This window comes from Streptopelia decaocto, assembly GCF_964273445.1.
Source record: "Streptopelia decaocto genome assembly, chromosome: 3".
NCBI classification, from domain to species: Eukaryota; Metazoa; Chordata; class Aves; order Columbiformes; family Columbidae; genus Streptopelia; species Streptopelia decaocto.
Window position 1 is genome coordinate 94,495,772 of NC_138656.1, and position 18,055 is coordinate 94,513,826.

At 38.1% G+C, this 18,055-nt stretch overlaps 1 protein-coding gene across 1 annotated transcript in view; it reads right to left on the reverse strand.

The window, feature by feature from the left end:
- Window positions 1–18,055, reverse strand: part of PRIM2 (DNA primase subunit 2) — a 102,574-nt gene that overhangs the window by 62,723 nt on the left and 21,796 nt on the right. Inside the window, exons 6-7 of the mRNA XM_082047676.1 lie at window positions 15,358–15,453; window positions 14,381–14,518 (exon numbers count right to left, since the gene is read on the reverse strand). Of these exons, the coding sequence (XP_081903802.1) occupies window positions 14,381–14,518; window positions 15,358–15,453 (234 nt within the window). The remainder of the gene's footprint in view (window positions 1–14,380; window positions 14,519–15,357; window positions 15,454–18,055) is intronic.

An 18,055-nucleotide genomic window follows, 5' to 3' on the forward strand; every position in this document is an offset into this window, starting at 1 on the left:
CTATCCCTGCCATCTGTTGCCATTTCAGTTGTTCTTTGCTGAAAGTTGCACCTGTGAAGTACTCCACATGAAGAAGGTAACATACACATGGACTGCATACCTGACTTAATTGATATAAAGATTAGGTAAAAGTCCTTACCTTTCTGAGAAAAGTACTCAGGACTGATAGGTAACTTGAAAAGGTATAATAAGCAAACAAATTGAAACTATTGTCACCAGTCACCTTGTCCATCGGTGAGGCAAGTACCATTCGAACACTAAATGAATCTGTCTCCTTCACACTGACAACAGAATTGATTAAGCTATACTTTCAATTCAATGCCATACACAACTATATGCAGTACACTGCTTTTCTGACTCTGATTTCACAAACAAGGCTTATAAAAGCAAGTAGCTAACTGAAAAACACAGGACAGACAACGTTGATCCTTGAAGTATCACTAACATCTTATGGGTAGGATTTTAAGTCAGATCTCTATTACCAAATGAGTACTGCTTCTCTTATTACTTTTATTACTTTGTAAAACACTGTTGCAAACTGCAGGACAAAACTTTGTTATAGGAGTGAAAAAAGCAAAACTGAGCTACAGAAAAAGTGATGCTTACAGACAATTTCTGTGAGAAAATGTGTCAAATATTTTTCAAGGGTATTTTATTGCTTTATCTTGCCACAAGAGCAAACAACTGCAGAAGCAGAAAAACAAATTCCAAACTGATGTACTTTATTACTCAAGTGTATTGTGTTTGGGATGCAAGGGTCTGGTATCGAGTGTGGCTACAGGGCTGACTTCCCTGAGAGGCTGCCAAAAGCTTCCCCCATGTCCCACAGAGCCAGTGCCAGCCGGCTCCAAGACGGACCCACTGCTGGGCAAGGCCAAGCCCATCAGCGATGGTGGTATCACCTCCCACCGGAGGGGAGAAGATAGAGAACACAGAAGTTGAGCTTGGGGAAGAAGGAAGGGGCGGGGGGAAGGTGTTTTAAGATTGTTTTGTTTCTCATTATCCTACTCTGATTTGATTTGTAATAAATTAAACTAATTTCCCCAAATGGAGTCTGTTTTGTCTGTGATGCTAATTGGTGAATGATCTCTCCCTGTCCTTTTCTTGACCCATGAGCCTTTCATTATATGTTCTCTCCCTCGCCCAGCTGAGGAGGGGAATGATATAGCAGCTTTGGTGGGCACCTGGTGTCCAGCTAGAGTCAGCGCACCACACATAAGCAAGCAGATTTATGAGGCTACTGTTAAGACATAATCATAATTTTTAAATGTTGATCATTTCTTAACTTTTGCTTATGAGTTCATGCTGACAGATATAGGGAGATTAATCACAGAGCTAAAAAATTAATGACATTTAGTGAAATGCTTATTTGCATTTGGTGTACACCAAGAGAATAAAATCAACCTCATTTACACGCGTTCCACAGTAGACTGAATACAACACATTTTTTCTTTAGAATTAAGACCTCAATTCCTCAACTTCATCTCCTTAAAGGAAGACCATTGCTGCACAGAAAGGCTGCATCTCAGGGCCCCATTACCCTGTCCCACCTCATTCAGCATTTGTCTGGTGCCTCCGACAGCCCATCCCACAAGGTGCAGCTACAACCTCAGCCCAGTCAAGCATTTGGACATGAACATGGTAAGCATCATGGATCAGGCAAGAATCATAAAAAAAATGCATTAGCAATTTGATTTTAAGCAAGACTAGATGCAATAGCAAGCCAGAATTTTCTCCCAAATCTCACCACGTTAACTTTGTGCTGACCAGAACTAAAACTGCCACTGTAGCTTGCAAAGACAGTCAGCTTATAAAATGTGAAATAGATCAAGTTGCTCCAAACTCCACACACAATAGGCAAAACGTCAAACTAGACTGCACGATATAAGACGTGGAGCTGCATCAACCTGGAGAGAAGGCTGCTACGTGGCATTTAGTTTTTAGTATTTTGTCTGGGTTTGTATCTGCTTTTCTGACAGTGAAAGTTTTTTTGAATTCAAGCCCAACATAGAAAAATATGTTTTCATAGAGCTTGCTTACAAAAAGCTGAATAATGATGTTGGAGGGGGGGTTTGGGGATGAGAAAATATTTTAAAAGCTAACTAACAAATTGACAGAATTACTTCAATTTGCAATTTCCATACTTTGCAATTCATATCCTGCAAATAGTGAACTTTTCCATCCAGTCATGCAGTCAAAGAAATTAAATTGCTGTACCAATTCCAAGTAATACTAAAACTGCTTAGTTTAATTATATTTGCTAAGTGACAAGCCACAGTAAACAAAAAAGCAATATTACATATTTCCTTTTCAAATTTCCAAAAGTAAATATAAATAAAACAGATCTTAAGTATTTTAGCTTTACAGAGTACTACTACAAATTAGAGACAATCATTTAATATAAATGCAAGTTAGCGGGCAATTTTACCCTCCACATTTTCTGTCCATCTTGATTGACAAGTTTTTCAGGCATTTATGCCTTGCAGAGATTATTCAAGTAAGCGAAGAACTACCAAGTAGTCAGAAAGGATTGTGTAATGGATCTAGCAAGAAACCTCCTCTTATGCAAGTCCATGGAACCTGATGGGATGTACCTGAGGGTGCCAAGTGAGCTGCCATTATAAACCTGCTCACCATCATTGCTGAAAGACCACTGCAATCAGGACACGCTCCTGATGACTACAAGGCAAGTCTTGCACCCACCTTCTGATAAAGCAATATGGATGACTGGAGAACAACAGGCCAGTCGACCTCACTCCAGACCCTGGGGAAGTCAAAGGGCAGGTCTTCTTGGAATGCACTTCTGGGCACACAATGGAAAAGGTCATCAGGGATAGCCAGCTTGATCTACCAAGGGTAAATTATTTTTTATTATTATTTTACTTTTAACCAACCTGGCTGCCTTCTGAAACAAAATGAGTAGATCTGTGACTAAAGAGCAGTGGATGTCATCTGCCTTGGCTTTAACAAGACTTGATATAGCATTCTACAATATCCTTGTATCTAAGCTGCAACTTTATAGTCCAGTCACCTACTAGATGGGTGAAAAGCTGTTCGCATCACTATAGTGATCCTAAAGAGAAGATCATGGTACATCAAGGAGTTAGGGACTCCCTTTAACAGTGAACATGAGTAGGCACAGGCCTGGGCTGTGCTATACTGTGTGTATAAGCTGGTCTTCTGGTGTTGTGCCACACATATCCCTTGGCTGCAGGACAAACCTAGGTGCCTCATTCTAATGAAGCAGCCTGTGGGCAATTCCAGTCCACAAGTGCACCACCTGCATGTCCTTGTCTCTATTTAAAAGTACAGCAACAAATATTCATGTGAAACTTCATGAGGTTTATAAACACCAGTTCAGGGAAGGCAGTCAACGCACTGAAGAGCAGTGCTGCCATTCAGGGGAATCTAAACAGGGTGGAGGAAGGAGCTAACAAGAACCTCATGAAATTCACCAAGCACAACTGAAAAGTCCTGTACCCATGACAAAACAAACCTTTGCATTGATGGTGGTGGCCAACTCCTTGAGGAACAGCTCTTCTGGAAAAAAAAACTTGAAGATCTGGTAAAGAATAGGCTTGACTTTGCCAGTAAAGACAGAGAGAAAACATAGGGGGTAGAATTCTGCTAAAATTTCCCCAGTTGATCAATGTCTGTCTTGTACCAGAAGCCTCCAAACTGGACATAGTATTCTAGATGTAGTCTAATGAGTGTCAAGTAAATGGTGATTCCTTCCTTTTACCTACTGTACTTGTGTTGATACAACCCAAGATACTGCTGACCTCTGCTGCCAGGGTGCTTCGCTGGCTCACATTGAGCCTACTGCTTGCTTAGATGTGAACTACACTGAATCCAAACTGTAATGCTTATAGTAAAAGTTTAAGAAACATGATGACATAAATGTACATCACCTCATCAAACTCAGATACTCAATCCCATTGTGGCTGCTTTTGTCTCTATATGCCATTTAAGTGGCTGAAGGAACATGTCAGGGAAGTTCTTGGTGACTATGACTAGCACTATTTCAATAGTGCTACTCAACATTCACAAGAAAATGTAAGGAAAAAAGTTGGAGCAATACTTCTTAGATGACAGCATGTTACCACCTGCTATACAAAGTAGAAAATTTCTAAGGTGAACAATACTTAAAAACAAACAAACAAACAAAACACACACACATTCCCCACTACACACAACACACATACACACAAGCAAAAACCTCTTCCCAGGAGGTTTCTTTGTGGCTTCTAGACACTGTCACAAAGGCAAAGGAGGTTATGAAATAAGAGAAAATGGATTTATTTTTTTGCAAGTATCTCATATCCTTCTGCTACTCATAATAGTATTCATGCCTGAGGAACAGGAAAGGCTTCCACCCAAAAGAAGTGCTCGCAATGACCCTCATGCAGGTTCTGCACAGACGTGCCTGCGGTGCTGGCAGAGCCCCCTGCGCAGGACAGCAGGAGCTTGCGTCCCCCATCACTTCGCAGCTACTTTTTAATCCCTCATGCATTGTCTGACGTATTCTTCTTTGTATCAGTTGAACTGAGGTATCCCCACATCTGCTCACGAAACGATCCAGCTCTTTAAAGAGCAAGGTGGACTCCACAAGAATTACCACTATATATTTGAACCACAATAAATTCCCCACAGTCACAATGTAACAGTGCTGGTTTCAAAAGCATGCAGCTTAGAAGCATGTTTTTATTATTGCCTCTCTTATTGTTTCTTTGATCATCTCTCTGCTTTCATTGCAGGCTCTGCCAGCATTATCCTACCCCATAAGAAAAATATATTGAAAGATTAAAAGTGCCTAAAAGTTTTCCACTGAAAAAAATCAGGAGTTACTCCCACGCCTAAATTGAGGCAAATGCACATCATCAAGTGATCCACAGAACTACCCTCTTAATTCCTCCAAAATAGTTTCAGATCAAAACTCCAACTGGACTTACTATTCAAAACTGGTTACTCTAAAATTGGCTAGTTGTACTAGTGATGAAGGGCTGAACAGTGGAAGGAGACAGTAGCTGCCAGCATCAAAACATCTCCTCTCCAATGCCCCTCATTTCTCGTACAGGAGCAGCAGAGAACATACCAAATTTAAAAGCAGATTAACCCAAGATATTAATATGTTTAGTAAACACAACCTAGAGGAAAGAAAAAAGGAAAGAAAAAAAAAAATCAGTGAAGTCTAGAAGCATCTTTCAAAAGAAACAGTGTAATTTGCCTTTGAAATTCCACTTACAAAATAACATCTTGCCTTGTTAGATGTTTTAATGTGACTGATTTTAAATTTAAAAATAGTCTAAACTAATTAATAATCTACATCCTCTGTTAAATTTCTTTTACTTATTTGTTCATGCAATGTGATATATCATCAACCTATTGAGAAACAGGTATTTTCTTTCTGTCACCGAAGGGTGCTAAGCAGCTAGAGTTCTCCAGTCATGCCTGGGAGACTCAAGTCCTCCAAAAATACGTTAAAAGCTTGTAACTTGGAATAAGAACCAATTAGCATTTTTAGTCATTCACTGACAACTGGTGGGATTCACCCTACTTTTTAAAGAAGTCATTCAACACTTTGATGTACTCCAAAATGCTGCTTCTGATTCATAGTTCAGTTTTAAAAGGGGAAAAGGGGGCGGGGATGTTGGTATTTGCACATTTTTTTATTTATTTTTCTTGTCCATACATCAAAAGGATGGAGTAAAAAGAAAAGCAAATCCTTTGGCACTAACAAAGCTGGTAACAGAACAGCCTCTACCTCATTTTCGAAGCACAACTAGGAAAAGAAGGAAAACTACTGAGGATTTCTATTACTTCAGAAGCTCTAAGCACTACACCCAAATTTAATCAGTTTCTTTCATATGTACATATATAAACAAAGGCTGTAGTCATTAATAAACCATGTCATTTTGCTTAACTCATGACAGATGATAATAAAAACCTTTGCTTTTTTATATTTGTTCAAGACTACAGATAATTTAAATTAAACATCAATCCTTACAAACAGAAAAATACCAGTATTTACATAAAAGGAATTTGTTTACATAAATACAGAAAATAAATTTATAGCTAAAAATATCTCTCACAAGCTACATGTAAATTGAAACTGTGTATCTTCATTGGTCTGTTTTTCCCTGGTACTTAATCTTAGTTTCTGTCTTTCTACAGCTCAGATACTCAACAGCTAATTCAGTGTCCTTTCAAAATCCGAAAAGCACACACAAGCTTTTACAAAATTTCACTTATGCCTGGAGACTGTCCTGTGACCTTGGATGTTGAATAAATCCATCACTGGTGTCACCTGATCTCCTTTTATGATCAGGTAACTCACCTGGTGGATGAGGGGAAAGCTGTGGATGTGGTCTATCTGGACTTCAGCAAGGCCTTTGACACTGTCTCCCATAATATACTCCTGCAAAAGCTGGTAGCCCGTGGCTTGGACAAGTGTACTCTACGCTGGGTTAAGAACTGGCTGGAGGGCCGGGCCCAGAGAGTGCTGGTGAATGGGGCTGCATCTAGCTGGCGGCCAGTCACTAGTGGTGTTCCCCAGGGGTCGGTGTTGGGTCCAGTCCTATTTAACATCTTTATTGACGATTTAGATGAAGGGATTGAGACCATCATCAGCAAATTTGCTGATGACACCAAGTTGGGAGGGAGTGTCAACCTGCTGGAAGGCAGGAGGGCTCTGCAGAGGGATCTGGACAGACTGGAAAAATGGGCTGATTCCAATGGGATGAAGTTCAATAAGGCCAAGTGCCGGGTGCTGCACTTTGGTCACAACAACCCCCTGCAGCGCTACAGGCTGGGCGCAGAGTGGCTGGAGAGCAGTCAGACAGAAAGGGGACCTGGGGGTACTAATTGACAGGAAGCTCAACATGAGCCATCAGTGTGCCCAGGTGGCCAAAAAGGCCAATGGTATCCTGTTCTGTATCAAAAATAGCGTGGTCAGCAGGACAAGGGAAGTGATCCTTCCCCTGTACTCTGCATTGGTGAGGCCACACCTGGAGTATTGTGTTCAGTTCTGGGCCCCTCAGTTCAGGAAAGACATTGAAGTGCTGGAGCGGGTCCAGAGAAGAGCAACAAGACTGGTGAAGGGACTTGAGCATAAGACCTATGGGGAGAGGCTGAGGGAGCTGGGGTTGTTTAGTCTGGAGAAGAGGAGGCTTAGAGGTGACCTCATCACTCTCTATAACTACCTGAAGGGAAGCTATAGCCAGGTGGGGATTGGTCTCTTCTCCCAGGCAGTTAGCAATAGGACAAGGGGGCATGGGCTTAAACTCTGCCAGGGGAAATTTAGGCTGGATATTAGAAAGAAATTCTTTACAGAGAGAGTGGTCAGGCATTGGAATGGCCTGCCCAGGGAGGTGGTGGACTCGCCGTCCCTGGAGGTTTTTAAACTGAGATTGGACATGGCACTTAGTGCCATGATCTAATAAACGGACTAGAGTTGGACCAAGGGTTGGACTCGATGATCTCTGAGGTCTTTTCCAACCCAGTCGATTCTGTGATTCTGTGATTCTGTGATCAGTAGTTCAATGTATTTCATATCTGACTTTGAGCTACTGACAGTTGTTTCCCATTTTTTGTTCTGACTGAAAAAAGGATTTAAGATTCAGTTCTTCCCCAATAGTCAGCCATTCTTTATCATTTGTAGGAATGGCAAAAACATGTTAACATCACATACACGATGTACATTCACTGGCTTAGCATATAGTAAAACTCTACTGAGGAGATAGCCACTCTCTGTATTTCACAGAGAAATATATTTTAAAAAATCATGTAATTGGAAAGGCAGTCATCACAATTTTTAGTGATTCAACCTACTTCTTTTTGTCTGCTCCATAAATTTGCATTAAATATTTTAAACATATCCTCTTCCCATCCTTCTACCTTCCATATTTTTCACAGCCTTGTTTGCTGTTAATCCAAATTGTTAATTCAAACTGTAATCATAACTTAAGATATTATAGCTTAATTTAGGTCTAAAAATAACTTGCATGACTCCAGTTCTTCCTTGAATGCTTAATCTGACACTCACTGCTGTACCCATTGCTACTGATTTCATTGTGGCTACTCACAACAGCAAGTCCTATGAGTATCTGTATATGGTGTGCTATGAAATATTGATTTACAAACAAGGTGCAATTTTTTTTATATCTGTAGAGCAGATTTATAAAAATGTGCAATATGCTTGCCATAATTTAACATCTAACCAAGGATCACGAGAAGCAAGGGTTACAGACAATGAAAAATACAGATAATGAAAAATCATCATGGTGAATGCAGGTGCCTTTACTCTTGCACTGTTTGTGATTTTTAGGACTACACTGCAGAGTTTTCAAGTTCCCCTCCCCTTTACTTCCAAAACAGCTTTTAGAAAGGGAGCAGAGCAAGAAAGGAATCACTTTGAAAAGCAAATGCAAGGCAGGCACTTAAAGTGTAATGAAGAAACTGGGGAGGGAGCCCCCCAAAGCCCCTCACAAGAGATGCTAATAGCCAACAATGGGACAATTAAGGGGTCATGGCAAAAAGAAGGTCCACAAAGAGTCCAGTGGGTGTCCTTGTCTTGCAGGTAACCATCCCCCGTACAGGCTTGAGCCCTCTCTGACACGCAAACACAGACTCAAAATCACTTCACTTGATTTCACTTCTCCCACTTAAAATAGCACCATTTTACTCAGCAGACTGGTGCCTTGGACAATGACCTTACAATCTAACACTACTCAGCAATGAAGACCAGCTGCTTCCCTGCAAAACTCTCACAGAAAAGTTTCATCTGAGATACTCAGAGGACAAAGTCACTGTAATCATGTTTTACCCTGCACTGCCAAAGTTATTACCTTACTAACCTTGTATGCGCATATTACAAAAATCATCCATTTATGTTACAGTGAATTACTTTAAGTTAACACTGGGAACACAGCACCTGAAATGAATTTCAAGTGACAAGACCATCATCAATCATAGTTTCTCAACATTAATGCCACTACATAAAGCCTTCTGCTTCACTGCTTGAAAAAGCAGGTGTTCTAGGAAGAAAATGCTTTGCAGGTGGTGCCATGTATACTGATACATTTCCCAAATTAGCAAGCTCTCTGAATATATAACATAAATAAACCAAAATAGCATATTTGACTAATATTTAATTTTAAAAGAGAAATCATTACCAATATTAGTAAAGCTAGAAGCAACTTAATCCACATTTCTAACAATTTTTAAGATTACATCCAAAATAGGGAAAGGAATAAACAAAAAAATACATAAAAATTAGAAAACACCAGTGAGGTCTTCCTTTTGTGCTAAGTCCTCCAACCCCAACAATTTGATTTGTAGACACTTTATCAGTTTATGCAAGATCACACTGCAAAGTAAAAAAGTGTAGGAATTAAATTAAGAAGAAACACATGCTATCATAATTATACATATTAACATTGGAATCTTGATTTCTTATGGTACCAGTTTGTGTTAATTTCAGTTACTATTGTTATTTGCAGACAGATCCAATATGATGTTCTAACAAAGTATTTTCACAAAAGCAACTTTTTGCAGTAAAGGTATAATACAAAGACCAGATAAGTTATTACCTCGATTGCTACGCTCAAGATGAGGGAAAAAGGGGCTAGACTTAAATACAAGCATGACAAATCTACTGAAAAAACACCATTAGACGATGAATGGAAAGTTCAGTTACGCTATCAACCATAATTACAAGTCTTTGTAAAATAAGCTCTTCAAATCCACAATAAAGGCCAAAAATTCAAAGAATAGCTAAGGTTAAACCACCGCAACCTAAGGGCCAGACTCCCGCCCAGCTGTTCACCCACTCCCCCTGCTCAACAGAACAGGGAAATAGGATAAGAAGGCTCATGGGTTGTGATAGAGACAAGGAGATTGTTTACCAATTACCACTGCAGGCAAAACAGACTCGACTTGGGGAAAATTGATGCAACTTACTGTCAATTAAAATAGACTCAGGTAGTGAGAAACAGAGAAAAACACCAAAATGAGGCCTTTCCTCCCCTCTCTCTCAAGCAGAACTTTACTCCTTCAACTCCAGACTCCTCCACTTCTCCCCTGCACAGCGCAGGGGGCAGAGGGCAGGGGCAATTATGGCCAGTCCTACCCACCCATGCATTTCCCCTGCTCTGGCACTGTCTCTCCCCATGGGCTGCAGAACTTCAGGAAAAAAAAAACATTGCTTCAGTGTGGGCTCTCCACAGGCTGCAGTTCCCTCAGGAACTCTCCACCTGCTCCAGCATGGGGCCCTCACGGGTGCCCTGAAAAATCTGTCCCCGTACAAGAGAAGTAGTTAAAAAACCCTAAATGCACCCTCAGAAATTACATAATTTCTGGGGAGTGGACATCACAGGGAAGCTCACAGTGAACACTGCGACACTTTCGGCAGGTAGGAGACATTGTCCACCCCTACAGCCGCTGCAGTTGACCACACAGGACGAGAACCGTGGAAGTTGACTGCTGCCCAACGCAAACTCCTGTTCAAACAAGTCAGACAACTGCTAGTGTCATATTAAGTCATCTTCTCAGTTATTTGAGGACACTGGTCCTAAAAGCAAGTCCTAGCCAATGATCCGGCAGCATCTTCTCTCTTTCCCCCATTTGTCCCATTTCAGATTTCTCCGAAGCAATCCTCATTTGTGTGGTACCGAGTAGAACACAGCTCTGATATGGGTCTGAACCACCACACTAACCCAAATCTCCTGATTTCAAGCAATCAAAAATTAAAACTATTATAATCAAAAAAGGAGATCTAATAACCAACAAGAATTTCACAACCTAAGTTCACTATGTGGCTGTAACTGAAATTACCAAAACGCAGCACAGCATTACTGCAGAAACGTTTGTGTATAAGTGTAAACACTGTGAAACACTTATGAATAAAATATAATGTAATTTGAATTAATAAAAGTTTGCTTTAAGTTATAAAACAATCGTAGAGCTAATATTACAACTTACATGAGCTACAGAAAATGTGATTCTGTGATTCTATGATTTCTACAGTTTAATAATCATTAATGACACAAAGGAATTTTTTTACTGTCGAATGGGTCAGACAACACAGAAAGAAGGTCCTTGCAGTATCGATTTTGCACATAAAATGAACTTCTCCAGTTGCATTTGCAATTGCCAAGAAGGCTTGAATAGTATTAGCTCCCCCTATTATTGAGCCTCAAAGAACAGCAAAATAGTCGAGATGTCAAATTTATTTTTAGAGGATGAAACAAAACACATGACTGTTTTGTGGACTTGACTAGTAAGCAGTTAAAGCATAAGTCTGATTAAACTGAATTTGTGCCAGTGTCAACATAAAACATTTTTTTAAAAGTCAGTACTATTAATTATTTACTGTGCTCTCAAAGCTCAGTATCAACACATCAATTCACTCTCATTATATCACTCCTCTATAAGCCCAACTGGAATCACCCTGTAATGCAGGACAGTGGCACCACATGCCTGCAACGTAGTGAGCAATGCAGCAAGGCTGGGCAACCACCCAAATTATTCCATGCCTTGGAGGCCTAGGAAGAGTAGCACTGGCACAAGCACACTCCCATGAAGTGTAACAGCTTCAGAACACCTTGGAAAAGACAAGAACAGGGATAACTCCTTCCAAAAACCTGGGCATGTGACTGCTTGGAGTAGCACCAACCAACATCCAAGAGGCAAAACATGCATCACAGCACAAATAATCAATAACCCCACACTTGAAAAACTATGCTGCTTTAACGGTGAAGAATTGAAGCACTAATGAGAGCTGTAAGAAAGATTCCTCAAAACTACATGCCTGAAAGATCGTCTTTCCGCTGTCTATATTCAGGTCCCTTATCTATTCAGGTCCCTGTCTATATTTTGTCCCTTAGAAGCTTAAAACAGTCTGTCAAAGCCAGAAGTACTGACCAAAGTCAAACTACCCCAGAGAAGGTTCAAGTATTTAGCCTAATTTTATGGCCCTGTGAAGATACAAACCCCTTCTTTAGAAATACCATTCATGCCTATTTTGGATTATCGCACCATTAAGATCTTTAATTCTACAATTCTAATAAAACAAGGATTGCCCATTAGAAACCGCTGAGAATGAAGCGTAAATAGCCAGATGCTGCAAAAACAATGAAACATACTCCCAAAAGCACACATAAGTAATGCTTACCAAAGTGGTAATGTTATCAAATACATCCATTAAAAGATAAATTAAATAACAAATCAGTGATGCCATTTAAGGCTCTATTACTTCTTAATTAAGTTTGGTCATGATGCACGACTTCTGTGCGAAGTCATGAAGACCTCTATACTATCACAGTGCCTGAGGCTGAGAACATTTCCTGATTGATTTCTCCTTTGCAGCAGACACACAAACATCCATGTGCTGCAGAAGCATTACCAAGCAATACTAAAGCAGCTGTACCTGCAGAACTCAAGCCTAGACCAAATAGTATTTCAACAACTACTTTTCACAAACAACCCTGAAAGTGTGTCACTGTGTCATAAGAGGTAATTCACTAAAGATTATCCTCCTAATTTGTAAATTGCAGAACAGCAACCGTTACCATCTTTACATTTCATTTACATACAACCCTTTCACTAAAAGTGTATTCTTATAGTTTCACTGAAATGTAATGGATGATTACAGTTTTGTTCCAGTGAAAACTACACTAATTATCCTACTACCAAGTGTCACACTCCAGTTATGCCTCTGTTTGGTATAGGAGAATAACATTAGATTGACCTCTGCAGAACATGCTGGATTTTTTATCTTCATTTCCAAAAGATTCAATTTAATAATAATCTCAATTTAATAATCTCTCAGCAGTGTACTGTGCACAGTTTATTAAAGGTGGTTTTGCAGACTAAATCAGTAATCAAAACCCCACGACTTCAATCAGGAGCTTTAAAATAGGACAGAAATTACAAATCTTCTTTTATTCCTTACTACGAAAATATGCAGAACTTCAATAAGCAAAATTTATGTATTAAGACTAAAAACTAAGGCAAACCTGAAATACTGCACTAACTTAAAACCTAGAAGTTCTAAAGAAGATAGTTTTCCAAGCTCATGAGTGTGTTAGAATTTCTAAATCTTGATTATAGAGGATAACATAAAGAAGTACTTTTTTATTATAAAGCAACTATTGGCTTTAACAAAGTAATCTGGTTTAAATGAATTATATACAAGATAGCATATGTTTGTAAGAAAAAGCTGCAGATTTTTCCCTAAACTGACAAGTCAAGTGCCCTACTCATTACTGTTCTAGCCTATTGTTTTTCAGATGTCTCCTCAGCTACTTAAACAACATGCAAGTTCCAGAGGTCCATGAAGCTTCTCAAAAGTATTTAAGCAGATGCAGACAACCCACGTCCTTAGCCACATTTCTATAGAACACCTTCACTGCTTTTAAATTCCACACAAGTGCTATCAACTTCCATTATGCATCAACTAAAATAAGGATGTCTCTAGTTGCAGTTGTATCAGAGTTCTAATGGAAATGTTCACATAAGAGTATCATGGTTTTCACTGCAGTCACCGCAGTCTCCAGTTATATTCAAAATTAACTAATTAGAAAATTTGCATACTGGCAGCTTCTTAAAGGAACTAATTTTTACTTCACACTATTTACTAAACATTCATAGTCAACCTTGATATTAATGTGACATAGCAACATAAGGCTTTGAAAACATTTTAAAGAAAAAACCGCCTTCATTTATTCAACATGATATTTTCTAGGACTCAAATGCTAAACAACATACATGATCGCCCACTTTTAAACCCTGTGAAGAGTCTAATATTGTAAAACTAGTAATTCCCAAATTGATCACCAAATTACTAACAGAAGAACATTCATATACAGTATTTACCATAGGTGTCCTAACTAGATTTGATACCTCAAACATTCACACAATGAAGATTTCTATTTTTACCTGACATGTTTTGATTTATCCTCATTTCAGAACTCACTAACAAAAGGAAAAAAAGATATAACTCCCTATTTTACTTGTTTAAAAAAAAAAAATTTGCAAAATGTGTGAGAAAAGAATGGTATGAAGAAAAAAAAACAGCTGTCTGTATGAGGCCAACATTTTGAATAAAAAGTTATGTCACTGTCTATGTGGGAAACAATTTTAAAATCCTCTAGGATAAATTGCTTTACAATGCACAACACATACTAAATTTCATGTAAAAAATCAATGAACTCTCTGCTCATAATGAACTTTTATTTTAGTGATATCAGCACTTTTGATAGGGTTTCTGGTATTCTCCAAGATGGAAGCAGATAAATTTAAAAATCCAAAAGGTTACTGTCCAGGAGCGTCACTAAACAATGCAACAACAGTTGTAAAAATCAGACTTTATCAAACTTACCGCCAATGCTTTAGATAACTTTGCTCTATAGTTATTCAAAACAATCGCAACAATGTCCTTAAATGGCACATATGCAAAACCATCCTTAATAAACACTCTTCTGGCTCTAAATAGATCCACAGCATCTGCAAGTCCAACCTGAAATAGAATAAAAGCCCACACCGTGAAACAGGAAAATAATGCAGTAACAACGTTTACAACGCTAAGATTCAAAATGGACCAGTAAAGCTTTAAGTCATTCTCTATCTTTTAACAAAGCTCTACCCAGGCAAAACATAAATATTTTGAAATTAAATGTTGACTTTGGAATAGCTGATCATTATTTTGGTGAAAATGCATTGGCAAAATAAGCTACTTTAAAGCTTGCATCTATGATTATTAGCCCAATTATGTAGCTTTGCATCCCTTATTGATTTGATATTTGAAAATGGACTTCTGTTGGCCTTCTGTTTCAGACATCTTGAAATATTTAATTAACATCAGCTATATATAAAAGGTCTCGGAAGCAGATCTGGAACCCAAACAACTTTGCTCCAGAGAAGAATCAGTGGGTTACATTAGATACTTCTTTTCTCTCCCCTTGTTCTCTTGCAAAAAGAATTTCAGACTAACACAATCAGCCCCAACCTAGTTTCAGCAACAGATGTTTGACAGTGTCTCTATCCTGAACAGTCTGTCAGCCAGACAAGTTACATCATTTGTCTGGGAAACGTTAAAATTGGTTTTGTAGCAAAAAACAAAGGACATCAGAAGAGGACAGAAGATATTAATGGCAGTTTAAAGCTCCCTTTGTTCTCCCAGTCCCTCCCTCTACCCTTATACTGACATGAAGAAGAGGAACTCTCGTTAGTCACAGTTAATTTAGATACTTTGATTAATGGTTAGCAATAGTATTATGTAAACTTAAAAACAGTAACTCCAAGTTTAACTGAAAGAGAATGAATGCAAATATGCGGAATTCACCAATTTCTACTTACCTTATAGAACATTTGTTCTTTTACTTTAGACATAGTGAAGCCAGGGGTTGATGTAGACAGCTCACTTGCCAATTCATTTTTCAGGTCTTCACTAATCTAAAATTAAGAGTTTGTTTTAAAACTGTTGAAATACTTCAAAATAAGGTGCTTTTTTTAATTAACATGAGCTAGAAGATTAAATAATCTGTAAATATATCAACACTTCAGTTGACAAGGGAAAATTAATTACATATTCAGCACGTGATCACTAATAACTAATCAGAAACGAGCAAAACACTAGTGGCGAATAGTGTTAAATAACCTCCCTTCTGAAGCAGTAGTGCAGATTTTAAATATAATAATTCCAAACATTAACACAAGAACTATAAAATAGACTTTTTAAAACTCAACCTCTTCAAAATAAAACTTGTGACAATCTCTGCTCATATCTAGATTTACTGTACGCATTAGAACAAAGCACGATGACTCAATGGCAGTTAGTAAGGACTTAAGCAACTCTGTCAGAATTTTGACAAAAACTTCAGTTTCAGCTCAGTTTTAAAACCAGGCTTTAAAAAACAAGACATATAATCTCATATTCATAGACTGATCTCTCTCACCTTTTTTTCAGGAGTAAGAACAATGGTATACTTATTGTTGTCTAAATGTTAGCGCTTTCCCAGTTCTTGAAACAGGTAAGTTTAGCAGCAATGATCTGATTTAACAACTTCCAAGTATCTAAGCCAAAATTTCTAGCTTGAAAAATCATGGACAATGCTATACTTCCTGATATAAAAACTTAAATACTGTATATACATAAATATATGTTATGCTTTTTGACTATCTAATAACGTGCCAAATACAGCAGAAAAACCACACTAAAAATTAGCACCTTGTAATGATTTTACTAGTCAATAAATCATTTTGGAGTTTTATACAACAGAAAATAATTAAACACCAAAATTGAAATTTGAAATCAAATTGTTCTGCTTTAACTCATGATTAAGCTCAGGCTTTAAAACCTGAAAAACATAATCAATTTAAAAAAAAAATCTAAATCATAAATAATCCACTCTGACAAAACAGATCATACATGCTGATAATCCAGCAATTATACCTAATAACTTACACTACATGAAACAAGAGTCAAATATTTGCACACCACATTCTTGATGAAGTATAACAGAAGCAGTCCCTGACTGGAAGGGATTAAATATTCAGGAACACAGAAAACCTTCCCAAAACACAGATGGACACCGATGTGAAAGTATAACACATTGTGTGACACTGCTCTACATCTACGTGTCCTCCGAAATACAGAGAGGTGATATAAGGCTGTGGTCAGGAGAGCTTTTAGAGACCAGCCAGGACCCAAGCCAAGGCCATCCCATGTAATAGATACCCAGACTCCAATCACAAGATCAAAGAGGCACTCGGTGTCCCTTCACCCTTCCTCTCCATGGAAAGGGATGTGCATAAGCGGTTCAGTTTCTTCTCCGAGTGGGGCCTAATATCTAGTTTGTTGACTAACACTTCTATGCAGTTAGATGGGCATTTAAATAAAAGTTGTTTTCCTTCTTCTCAGTTGAAAAACTGAAAAAAAAAAAATAAACAAAACGCTTTTCTTGGAAGTCATAGGTAGGACTCTTTAATTTCAAACTTGGAGGAGTAGCTCAGCAAATCCCCTCTATGAAAGTGATTTGATGGATGCATATGAAATGGCCAAGGCAGCAATGTCTAGAAGGCTTATGGTTACCCTGTCTGCATCTTGATGTAATCTGTAGTACTCTCTCAGGAAAATCAACTTTAAAAAATAATAACAAAGCTGCCAGCAAGGCAGAAGCACGTAACTTTGAAGACAGAGGAAATACACAGTGGCATTATATTTCTGCATGTTAAAATCTAAGGCTTAGGGAAAAAAAGCCTCTAAGGAAAACGTTTTTCTTTAACAAAGCAGTTGTATCAAAAACATTACATGGATTCAAGTAAATGATATGAGAAAACACTTTCTATAAAAGGCACTCATCTTATTCTTGTTATTCTTTGAAAGATTCCTGCTTTTCAAATGTGAGACCCTGGAACTATATAAAAATTTTACAGTGCTACTTCTTCCAGATGATGTATTTCTTGTTTAAATAAGTATAAATCTAAGTCAGCAGATGAGCCTGCAAGCTTTCCTTTCACCTTGTACAGACCAAAGTTCTAATTTTAATTCCAGAATAATCACTTCCGTTTTCCAAATTTAACAGTTTTATGCTTTCTCAGTAGAAATTGCTTAAGAGAACCCAGTCCACCATATCATTCCAAACTCTGTGAAACTACCTTTGAATAAAAACAGTACAACATATTGTACAGCTGTAGTGGTTACAATTGCAATAGTTCTTCTAGGATATCTCCATTGTTGCATTTTGTTTGTTGTTGTTTGTTTTGTTGTTTGTTTGTTTTACAGAAAGCCATAAAAACAGTCCAGTGACTGTTTCATAGACAGGTTTTCAATACTGGGGGGAGAATGAGAACTAAAGGCAAGGATTCCTTGCTTATTTTTTTTTTAAAAACAATTCTGTCATTTTCATCAACAAAACCATTTTATTCAGTATTATATTTAATTTCAAGGGTTTTTATCTTTTAATATATATACACATAAAATAATTATCCTGACTCTAACTTCACAAGCTGTCTAGATCCTTCTTTATTAGCAATTCCACCATGTAAATCCTGT